The following is a 12,173-nucleotide window of genomic DNA, read 5'->3' as shown; positions in this document are numbered from 1 at the left end:
GCACTTCACTGACTACTCGGAATTAAATTTTCCAAGATCGTAGTTGGTTACTCGGTAAGTTGTTTGTCATCAAACTGCAAATATGCGCTCAGTTCTCCTGAAAAAACCCTCAGCCTTTATTGGTACCCACTGATTGACCCATTAATGCCTAGCGTCTAGAAAAAAGGGCGTTGGCAAACAGCGTAGACCCAGATGAGACGCCGCATGATGCGGCGTCTCATCTGGGTCTGCGCTGTTTGCTTAAAGGAATTTCTGTAAGAAATATTCTAAATATAGAAATAAATATACTAGACATCCCTAATTTTGGGAAATAAATTGATCCAATTTAGCAAGATTGGAGAGTCCACTAGGCTTAGATGGGTTAAAGACATACGGTACTTGAATAAACATTCAAGAAAAAAAGTTGCAAGATTCGAGTCTCATTGTTATGCAGCATGGGCTGCATTGTTCTTACGGTCTTCGTGTTTATATGTCTTCCCGTTTATATTTATAATTATACCTTAAAGCTCGTTTTTAATGACGTACACATAAAGCAATACTTATGTAACATACAAGAAATAATTATCCGTAATAAAACTTATTGTATAAACGAATTACCGGTACCAGGTTTCAAGTATATCTGTACATCACCGGTATAAAAAAAAGATGTCAGTATTTGTGGTTTTTTTCTCCATTAATTTAAAAGAAAAATGATGTGTTATACCTCCTTAGCGTCGTATGGACATTGTCATGAACAAACAAACGTCGCGTGTACAGTTTTTATTAAAATGTACGGTATTAAATAAGTGTATATGGGCATACGTTATTCATGTATGGAATTAAGAACATCAGTGGTGACATGTTTTACAATCGCAGAAATGTTTATAGTAAAAATTTTAACTTAAGGTACCTTTCAACTTCTGAATCGCTAAATCCGAACGAAAATATCCTCAAAATGTAATTCCCGAAATTGAAGTTCGCGTGACACAAAAACAAGGAAAGATACTTTAACTATCTTACACGTCAACAAGCTAAAACACAATGTGTACTCATAACCCAGGCTAGGGACTAGTATAAACTCTACGTCTAAACTACGGTTCTAGTTCGAGCGTGTCGACGTCAAAAACGTCGAGCCGTAAACGTTCGCCGCGGGCGACGTTATAACAGTAATTTACCACACGTTGAAAGGCGCTTGACGAATAGTGTTATGTTGAAATGATTAGTTCGAAGTTCAGATAGCTGGTCAATCATATTTTCGTGAATTATCGTATATTATCAGTGACATGAAAGTATCTGATTTGACGTCGGTATGTGCAAACTGCCCAACATGCACAACATCAGCTGACTGTTAACACGGACTATGCAATGTGTGTTGCTTATGTAAATGAGTCTCGATCTGGGAAAAAGGGACTTAATGCATGTACGTTAAGTGTTATTATGTGCTCATCACATAAACTTATCAGGGAAAACACTTTTCGCCTACACTGGAATCGCTATGAAGAGACGTTCTTTCAACGGAAGAAAACAATGAAAGCGGAAAGTGTCGTCCCTCATAAGCCTGTGCGGAATGCAGAAAGTACCCTCTTATTTTACGTATTCAATTATTCTATTATAGATTTGTTATTATAATATTTAAACTTCTTGTTAAATATTTGCTATAAGAGGCCAATAATGTCCAAAAGCGCTCACCTTATATCTAAAAAATACAAATTTGCATACTGTTAGAACATTTGCAATCATGTTCACAATAAAGAGGAAATATCCAAATCCCCATGTTCTTGCCCGCCTTATTTGCTGATTGGTTGAGACATTACGTGAAAAAAAAAACTGAGGAAATATGATCAGTATTGAATCACAGTGTAGTATCATCCTTCCGTACCACGGTTATCACTAAATCCAACTGGTTCTAAGATAAATATGAGTCGCGTTCTGAGAACATTGGGTTTATTGCGTGTGCGTAAAGTGTCGTCCTAGATTAGCCTGTGAAGGGTTATTAGGAAACTAATCAGGGACGACACTTTCCGACTTAACTGGATTTTCGTGTAGAAGAGACTTTCTTTAAACGAAAAATACAATAAAAGCGGAAAGTGTCGCCCCTGATTAGCCTGTGCGGATTGCACTTTACGCGCATACATAAAGCCCCGCGTCTCATATATTTGCGCTTTCACACCAACGATGTTACTACTTCTACTGAGTTTCATGCGCCGCAAAAGATGTCCCTTTGGGACAAACTTTTCTGAGTATATAATAACATATGCGCCAATCGATGATTTAGTACTAATTTAAAAGAGAATAAAGTGTATGGAAATATCATAGCGTATTAAACGTCAATGTTCACCTTTGGCTTGCGCAGGATATGGGTAAAAAGGCCATGTTTTATCAAAACATCACACGATAAAACAAATTACGACGGATTTTGTAGCTTGCAACAAATATATGGGCCCTGCTCTGTGAAAAGGGGGTTTAATGCATGTGCGTCAAGAGCGAGGATCATGTATTAATGATCAAACTGTAACTAAAATACGGGACATGCTAATATTTAACAGAAAATTATCAGACTTGCGGAAATTTCAAATAATAAGAGATGTAGCACGGTAAGTATTCTTCTCCTAAATTGATTCGTAACTCATAAGTGCTGTGTGCTGTTTAATATGCCGGACTGATGATTTATATCAGACAACAGAAAATATCGTTCACAGGAGATGGTCCATAAAAATGTATATACAATGTCAAGCCATATTATGAAGATATATTAAACACCTTTTGAGCAACCAAAACTACGACGACAAGTCACGAAAACAAAGCACATTATATATTTCTTTTATTTTTGTTTAGAATGAACATTAAAAAACACCGAAGCAGGAATCTCTGGACGTCGGTTAACCGGTCAATGAGGAGAATGTTTTCAGGGCTCTACAGCTCTAGGTCTACTCTGAAAAGGGTGACAAAAGTTAAAACAAAAACGAAATCGTAACCAAATTATTAATAGAAGCGTTAAACCCTAGGCTTGCTTTCAGTTGCAAATGCAAACTTTTTTATTTTATAAGCACTGTCTTACCTGATGGAAGTATTTATGCTAAAAAAAATTGGTAAAAATACAATAGCAGTATAAGCATAATCACATGCTATACATTTGGTTCATAATACTTAATAGTTGCTTTCATTAGTGATAATAATTCTTTATTTCACATGCTTATTAGTTTATTTTTATCTAACATGTCATTTAGTTGTTACAAAAATAAACACATTTTGTATGGTTGCATGCAATTAAACGTCTAAACTTACTCTTTCCGAAGAGGCGGTTGTAAAATCCTGTAATAAAAGAAAATAACACAAATGAGTCACTCTCAAAGAAAACGGGGTTTAATACATATGCGTAAAATGTCGCCTCATATTAGCATGTGCAGTCCGCACAGGCTTATCAGGGACAACACTATCCGCTTTTATTGTATTGTTCGTTTAAAAGGAAGACTTGTCTTGACCGAAATAGAGTTTCGGTTGGGTGTCGTCCCTAATTAGCCTGTGCGGACTTCACATGCTAAGCTGGGACGACACTGAACCGACGTGCATTTAAACCGTTTGTAATAGAGCGAAGCTCATATGCCATGTTTTTAAAGATGACATAATAGTGCCTAGAATAGTCATGGCATAGTTTTGCTCTTGTAAAAGTCTTATAGATCCGAAGGTTGAAAGGGTTTACCACATAATATGCGGGTATATACGATATCGTCAAATATTTATGAATTTATATAAACTGTGTAAAAAACTTATTATATATATATTTCAATATAAATTAAAATAAAAGTCAAGAAGAACATGTGTCGAAAAATGCGAAATAAGCCAGATATTTAATTCTGAAATTGAAAACGGCTGTACAGCCGAATTCGCCAGCATGTATACCATACATGTACAATGTGCATCTAAACTTAGTTTAACGGTTTATTTGAATTTCTGCAACGATATCTATTCATACAACACACGAACACTAACTCCAATCCTAATACAAAGACGAATGCTTCTGTTATTGTAGGAAAATATGTACGTCACTATCGGCTCGGGGCGCTAATTCGCCTTTGCTGCATTTTATGAAATTCGGCTTTAATGTATAATTTTTCTTGCCTATTTTGTGTTATTGTAACATATTTTATCAATATATTACAATTAAACCCATATAAAAAATCGTATATACCCGCTTTAAGAAAGATTCTGATACATTTCTAATCACGTTCAAAATATATACTAACATACCGTTGTAGTTCTCGTTGTAGTTGTCGTTGTAGTTCTCGTTGTAGTTCTTGTAATAGTTGCCGTTGTCGTTCTTGTAATAGTTGCCGTTGTCGTTCTTGTAATAGTTGCCGTTGTCGTTCCTGTAATAGTTGCCGTTGTCGTTCTTGTAATAGTTGCCGTTGTCGTTCTTGTAATAGTTGCCGTTGTCGTTCCTGTAATAGTTGCCGTTGTCGTTATTGTAATAGTTGCCCTTGTCGTTCTTGTAATAGTTGCCGTTGTCGTTCTTGTAATAGTTGCCGTTGTCGTTCATGTAATAGTTGCCGTTGTCGTTCTTGTAATAGTTGCCGTTGTCGTTCTTGTAATTGTTGCCGTTGTCGTTCATGTAATAGTTGCCCTTGTCGTTCTTGTAATAGTTGCCGTTGTCGTTCTTGTAATAGTTGCCGTTGTCGTTATTGTAATAGTTGCCGTTGTAGTTGCCGCGATATTCACCTGGAATTGTTAAACAAAAAGCTTGTCATAATGCTGTGTCCATATTTGCCTCATTTCAGTGCATTAAGATCAAAAGTATGTACTATTCCGTATATATACAATACAAATGAATTGAATGGCTCGGTACCAAAGTCAAAAAAGCTCATTTAAGTCATACAAATCAGAAACTTGAAAAATATAGTTTCATTGTTTTCTTTCTTACCATACTTTCCGTACCAGCCACTCATTTGATTTCCTTCATTATTCCAATTGTTTCCGTACCAGTTGTCGCCATTCCAATTATTCCAATCGTTTCCATACCAGTTATCCCTGTTTTCTCCATACCAGTTATTCCAGTTGTTCCTCCCCCAGTTACCGTACCTTCCGGTATTCCACTGGTTACCGTACCAGTTGTCATTATCACCTTCGTACCGGCCGATTGATCCAGCGGCAGCAACGCCAAACAGGCACGCGCATATCAACAAACCGTTCATTGTTGTCTGCAAGATAAAATGTGTTAATTGGGGATTATCATTAAAATGTTCCTTTCGTAACTTCTGGTAGCCTAACAGAGTTTATATGTACATGTATTTGAACAATATGTTTGTATCTGTAGGTTGCACAGCAGTTATGGTCGCATCTTTGTCAAGAATGTTAATAAAAAAAATAGTTTTTAAAGGCTGTCGCTGCAAAAAAAAATGTATTGAATGAATAAGATTGTACTGTTTGACTGGTTTCGTTAATGAATTTGCTGTTAAATGTATTTCATGAATATCATCGTTGTCTGTGCAATCAAATAGAGTAAGAAAGCGGTTTCTTTCTATATATCTAATGTAATTTATTTAAAATAACGCAATAAATGCTGCAGCTACAAAAAAATGGAAGAGTTCTGTTTTTGGCCCTCCTTGTTAAGTGGGGAATAACTTAAAATGAACATAAGTTATGAGAAGAAAACGACCTTTGTGACCTTTGTGACCTTTGTGACCTAAGCTCGTATATTTGATGATTGATAATCGCGACGTTTTCGTTGAGATTGTTCTTGTTTAATAAGAAGGAAATCTGAATATTTCAATCTGGCAATCTGGTAAGGCATAATTAATATGCAGCGTTGTTTTTACTAATGGAATGTTATGCATATACAAAAAACAATATACCATGCTCATATTCTATACCGTAATATGAGACATGTGTAGAAGTTTATGCAGTACATGCTATATTCAAATACATTAACAAAGAAAATGACATTCAGTAAGTCATTCACAAGTGTCACTACAGTATTCTAATACTGCATATTAAATTTCGGCTATATAATATTTTCATTATCTAAAATGAACACGATCCTACGGAAAAGTGCTTGGCAAAAATACCGTTAGTGTGAATTCACAAGCGGTTGTTAATTTGTATCTAATGAAATAAAGAAACCATTTTGGAAACAATATGGCGTGAAGTCATTTCGTGATGATATCATTTCAACAAAAAACGACAAGTTATTGGTCCTATCGATGTTAGCGTACAAAATGTTATCGTATACTATTTAAAAAAAACCTGTATACTTTTTTTTAAACTGCATATACACTATGTAGAACGTTGAAAAAATGTTTTGAATTTAACCACGGAAACTACAAAATGCAGGTTATCCTTCCGATCGATGTTTTATTACAAAAAGGATCTCAACTATAATCAATTGAGCAACGTTCTGCAATCCACACAGGCTAATCAGGGACGACACTTTCCGCTTTTATGACATTTGTTGTTAAAATGAAGTCTCTTCTTAGCAAAAATCCAATTTAGGCGGAAAGTGCCGTCCCTGATTAGCTTGTGCGGACAGCACATGCTAATCTGGACCGACACTTTACGCACATGCAATATTCCAAGTTTTCTCAGAACGCGACTCAATTGTTTCAAAAGATTGAGGTAACAACATTATTTCAGAAAATAACATATTCAGCAATCACTTACCTTGGACACGCTTAACAGTAACACAAGAGCGATCAACTGTTTAGGCTTCGACCGTCTCCGTGCATTTGTAGATCCTTATATACCGTTCCATGCCTTCAGTTATTACTAATATGGCAATATACATGTAAATATATATCGCAGTAACATTTGTTTGAAAACCATTTTACCGCGTATGTTGCAAGTGCATTCGGATTAATTATTTATTCTCATTTACATACATACATTACATAAGACGTCAGCTTGAAAGCAAGTTCATGTGCACTCAAGCACGTGGTTGGTGTAAGGGTACGATGAAAGATATAACGGAGCGTACTTTCTGGTTTGGTAACTTTATGTTTAACATTCAAAGGCGTTTATTTGTTTCTGAGAAATGTTAATGCTTTCTCTTAAAAAACGCGAACAAGATATTAACAATATGCATTATTCATAACGCATTGTGCAACGACTTTATAAAAAGGCATCAAAAGCAACCCGGTAAATATACTATGTAATTAATATTGTGCTGAGATGCGAAAATGGTTTCCACAATAAAGTCGAAGTAGACGGTTTTCATCAGATTACATGTACTGCCTCGTTGCTTACCAAACTGTTGTGATAAAGCCTTCCAAGGGATGCTGGTGATATTAAAAGACTCCACGATCTTACACAGGAACAGTGGAAAAATACAAACCGAACTATAGCTTACCAGAATATAGACTCGGGATATCCTGCTATGACTAATGTAAAAAATATGTTAATTTAATCAATTCGGATATTAATACTTATTAAATTGAATAAATGCCGCGTGGTGACAATGGGAATTACAATTTCTAGCATCACATACATATTTTACAAAAATATACACGTGTTTCTATTTTACAAAAAAAACTGCAAACAATAAATGTTATATCAATGTATCTTTAAATAATACGTTTTTATTCATATTTTATACATGTTATAACAGTTGAGCAGTCAAAAGTTTATTTTTAACCCATTTATGCCTAGTGGACTCTCCCATCCTTCTAAATTTATTTATCAATTTATTGCCAAAATTAGGGATGTCTAGTATATTTATTTCTATATTAAGAAGACTTCTTACAGAAATTTCTTTAAGCAAACAGCGCAGACTCAGATGAGACGCCGCATGATGCGGCGTCTCATCTGGGTCTACACTGTTTGCAAAGTCCTTTTAGGACGCTAGGCATAAATGGGTTAAACTGTCTATATGAATGAAACACTTGCATCTCGGGTACGGAATACCGTTAGGACCATCGTGGTTACACATTAAAATACAGAGGGCGACAATTCGATAGTATGATGGCGACAATGCGATAGTACAATGGCGACAATGCGATAGTATGATGGCGACAATGCAATAGTATTACTTTCGCGTTGTCGCCATCGTGCTATCGCATTGTCGCCATAGAACTATCGCATTGTCGCCATCGTACTATCGCATTGTCGCCATAGTACTATCGCATTGTCGCCATCGTACTATCGCCGTCTGGATTGTAATGTGTCACCACGATTGCCCTAATGGCATTCCGTTATCAAGGAAAAAATACGATGTGCGCATGTGTACCGGAAGGCGATAGACGACAATACGATGGCGAAAATGCGATAATACGATGACTACAGTACAGTACGATAACGCGATAGTACGATGGCGACAATGCGATGATACGATGGCGACAGTACGATGTGACTAATAAAAACAAATATATGAGCCTTGTTTTAGGAAAACTGGGCTTAATTCATGTGCGTAAAGTGTCATCCCAGATAAGCCTTTGCAGTCCGCACAGGCTAATCAGGGTCGACACTTTCCGCCTAAACTCGATTTTCAGTCAGAAGACTTCCTTGAAACTAAAAATACAATGAAATCGGAAAGTGTCGTCCCTGATTAGCCTGTGTGGACTGCAAAGGCTAATCTAGGACGACACTTTACGCACATGCATTAAGCCAAAATAATTCACAATACACATACGAAAGAAAGAGTTATTGCACACTTACCATCACCGTAATAAAATCTAGCTGTCAATTAAGTTTCAAACCATTAAAAGTTTTCGAGATATGCTTAACCCATTTATGCCTAGCGTCTAGAAAAAAGGCCTTGGCAAACAGCGTAAACCCAGATGAGACGCCGCATGATGTGGCGTCTCATTAGGGTCTACATCACGCGGCGTCTCATCAGGGCCTGCACTGTTTGCTTGAAGGAATTTCTGTAAGAAATATTCTAAATATAGAAATAAATATAATAGATATCTCTAATTTTGGAAATAAATTGATCCAATTAAGAAGGAGGGAGAGTCCACTAGGCATAAATGGAGACAACATTTAAGCAAAACAAGAGAGCCATGATGGCCCTGTATCGCTCCACTGTTTCTTTTAAGCGAAAAAGTGTGCCATGCTCATGGGTTGAAATGTGCTCAAGCATGCGACTTTCTCTTTCTATCCCTTGTCCCACTGGGCGCTTAAAGTTGGAAGGGCGAGCATGTTTATATATGGACAACGTTACTACGGTGATAACTAAACAGACTAAAAAGCCCGGGAATTTTCGCACAGGTCCTTGGCTCATAACGTAGGTACATTTAACTCTCCAAAAGATATTGTCGTTCTTTTTATTTCACATATTTTTAGATGCTGAAGATCAAATCTACGCATGTTCTACAAGATTAATGAAAGTTCCTTCATTCAATCATGAATCTTTTTCCAAAATTCCAAAAAGTGATTGTAGGTTTCAAAGTTTCTGTTACTTATATAGTTCATGACATATGCAAAATACCTAATGACGTAGATCATGTGAACTTTACTTCATTCTTGAGGTACTAGTGAGTGTAGCAGGATTGTTAACATGGTGAAGAATTGTTTATTGTACAAAGAAGATATTTGCCTGAAGAAACATAAAATTACGAGTTTTTCAGGTTCATGAGGTGCCGAAAGGCAGTAGGAATGATAACTTTGAGGATGTTTGTTAAACAAAGTAAATGTTTATGAGAAATTTGAGCCCAGGGGAATAATTTGAACAAATTTGGTAGAGGACTATTAGCTGTCACTACATACCAAATTTAGTAGCCCTAGGCTTTATAATTATGAACAAGAAGATTTTTAAAGGTTGCACAAAATAGGCCTTATTTAAGCATATGTTCATTTTTGTGACTCCCGGGGCAGGGTCAAATTTGATCCCAGGGGCATAATTAGAAAAAAAACTTGGTAGAGAACTTTAAGATTTTAATACATACCAAACTTGGTAGAAATAGGCCCAATGGTTATGGACAAGAAGATTTTTTAAGTTTGCACACAATAGGCCCAATATAAGCATATGTTCAATTTTGTGACCCCTAGGGAACATTCAAATTTGATCCCAGAGGCTTAATTTGCACAAACTTGGTAGAAGACTTTTAGATGTCACTACATACCAAATTTGGTAGTCCTAAGCCAAACGGTTATGGACAGAAAGATTTTTAAATTTGCACAAAATAGGCCTTATTTAAGCACATGTTCATTTTTGTGACCCCCGGGGCAGGGTCAAATTTGACCACAGGGGCATAATTTGAACAAACTAAGTCGTGAACTATAGGTTGTCACTACATACTAAATTTGGTAGCCCTATGCCCTAGGGTATGGACAAGAAGATTTTTAAAGTTTGCACAAAATTGGCTTTATATAAGCATATGTTCATTTTTGTGACCCCCGGGGCAGAGTCAAATTTGACCCCAGGGGCATAATTTGAACAAACAAAGTAGAGAACTATTAAATGTCACTACATACCAAATGTGGTAGCACTAGGCCCAATGGTTATGGACAATAGATTTTTAAAGTTTGCACAAAATCAGCTTTATATAAGCATATGTTCAATTTAATGACCCCCGGGGCAGGGTCAAATTTGACCCCAGGGGCATAATTTGAACACATTTGAAAGAGGTTCATCCCATGAACATTTGTGAGAAGTTTTATCAGAATTGGACTTGTAGTTTAGGAGATGTTCAAGAACAAGAGGGCCAAGATGGCCATAGTTCGCTCACCTGAGAGGAGTCGGTTCATTCAATTTTTACCAAATGTCAAACTTTACCTAGATTTTGTCCAGACAAACATCCTGGTCAAGTTCCATCATTATTGAACCAAAACTCTGGCGTATGGAGTGTTTTTCTGTGTGTAAGATTTGACCTGGTTACCGATATTTTGAGTTGTGAATTTTGAGAAATGTGAATGCTAGTGTTTACAAACCAAATGTGGACGGACGGACGGACAGCGGACAAAGACCAATCCTAAAACCTCACCTGAGCAATCAGGTGAGCTAAAAAGTGTGTTTCTCCGAACTGAGCCATTTTTCAAATTTTCCGAGAAATCAATAAAACCAATTTATAGACTAAGTTTCACGATGATTAGGCAAAAAATGTGACTTCTAAAGTGTTCGATCACAAGGTTTCTCTCTAGTCACATAAGGAAAACTGCCCCACCCCCCTGGTGGCCATGTTTTTTTACCAATCGGGACCATTTGCGAACTCATCTGAGATATATATAAAACCAAGTTTCATGATGATTGGGCAAAAACTGTGACTTCTAGAGTGTTCACAAGCTTTTTTTACTATATAAATAGAAGTAAACTTCCCCCCCCCGGCAGCCATGTTATTCAACTTACCGGAACCATTTTCGAACTCAACTCTTGTATCAAGGAAACAAATGTTCTGACCAAATGTCATGAAAATTGGGCCAAAAATGTGACTTCTAGAGTGTTCACATATTTTTTAACTAATATACCTATAGAGAAAAATGCCCCGCCCACTGGCGTCCATGTTTTTTCACTGATCTAGACCATTTTCACTCTCGTCCGAGATATCAATAAAACCAATGTTTTGACCAACTTTCATGATGATTGGGCAAAAATTGTGACTTCTAGAGTGTTTACAAGGTTTCTCTATAGCCAAATAAGAAAAACTGCCCGCCCACTGGCGGCCATGTTTTTCAACGGATTGGAACCACTTTTGAACTCAACCAACAAATAATTAAGGCAAACATTTTGAACAAATTACATGAAAATTGGGCCAAAAATGTGCCTTCTAGAGTGTTCACATGTTTTTACTATATACATATAGAGAAAACTGCTCCGCTCCCTGGCTGCCACGTTTTTTCGCCGATCTGGACCATTTTCGAACTCGTCCGAGATATCAATAAAACGAATGTTTTGACCAACTTTCATGATGATTGGGCAACAATTGTGACTTTTAGTGTTTACAAGGTTTCTCTATAGCCAAATAAGGAAAACTGCCCCCGCCAGAAGGCCATGTTTTTCAACGAACCGGAACCACTTTTGAACTCAACGAACATATCATTAAGGCAAACATTTTGACAAAGTTACATGAAAATTGGGCACGAATGCGACTTCTACAGTGTTTACAAGGTTTTTCTTTTTTTGACCTAGTGACCTAGTTTTTGACCCAGCATGACCCAGTTTCTAACTTGATCGAGATATCATTGGGACAAATCTTCTGACCAAATTTCATAAAGATCGGACGATAAATGTGGCCTCTAGAATGTTTACGAACAAATGTTGACGGGCGGAC

At 36.7% G+C, this 12,173-nt stretch overlaps 2 protein-coding genes across 2 annotated transcripts in view; both read right to left on the bottom strand.

The window, feature by feature from the left end:
* Positions 1-1,044, bottom strand: part of LOC127862964 (putative ferric-chelate reductase 1) — a 33,121-nt gene extending 32,077 nt beyond the window's left edge. Inside the window, exon 1 of the mRNA XM_052402238.1 lies at positions 890-1,044. The gene's annotated coding sequence lies outside the window, so the exon portion shown is untranslated. The remainder of the gene's footprint in view (positions 1-889) is intronic.
* Positions 1,045-2,778: 1,734 nt separating this feature from the next.
* On the bottom strand, positions 2,779-6,748 carry LOC127862853 (probable ATP-dependent RNA helicase ddx42). The gene is made up of 5 exons (XM_052402109.1): positions 6,634-6,748; positions 4,898-5,174; positions 4,228-4,695; positions 3,265-3,291; positions 2,779-2,911 (listed from the first exon to the last, which is right to left on the bottom strand). Exons 2-5 carry the CDS (start codon positions 5,166-5,168, stop codon positions 2,907-2,909), a joined length of 771 nt encoding a protein of 256 aa, XP_052258069.1. The 5' UTR covers positions 5,169-5,174; positions 6,634-6,748; the 3' UTR covers positions 2,779-2,906.
* Between the last annotated feature and the right edge of the window lie 5,425 nt (positions 6,749-12,173).

This window comes from Dreissena polymorpha, chromosome 16 (genome assembly GCF_020536995.1).
Source record: "Dreissena polymorpha isolate Duluth1 chromosome 16, UMN_Dpol_1.0, whole genome shotgun sequence".
Classification (NCBI taxonomy): domain Eukaryota; kingdom Metazoa; phylum Mollusca; class Bivalvia; order Myida; family Dreissenidae; genus Dreissena; species Dreissena polymorpha.
Note: the sequence above shows the minus strand (reverse complement) of the source record. Positions and strands in the feature narration are given on the sequence as shown.

Excerpts from the sequence above, each read along its gene's own strand:
- LOC127862853 (XM_052402109.1), bottom strand. The coding sequence starts at position 5,168 with ATGAACGGTTTGTTGATATGCGCGTGCCTGTTTGGCGTTGCTGCCGCT. Across the intron at positions 4,696-4,897 it reads TGGCTGGTACGGAAAGTATG|GTGAATATCGCGGCAACTAC; the intron begins GTAAGAAAGAAA and ends TAACAATTCCAG. Across the intron at positions 3,292-4,227 it reads CTACAACGAGAACTACAACG|GATTTTACAACCGCCTCTTC; the intron begins GTATGTTAGTAT and ends CTTTTATTACAG.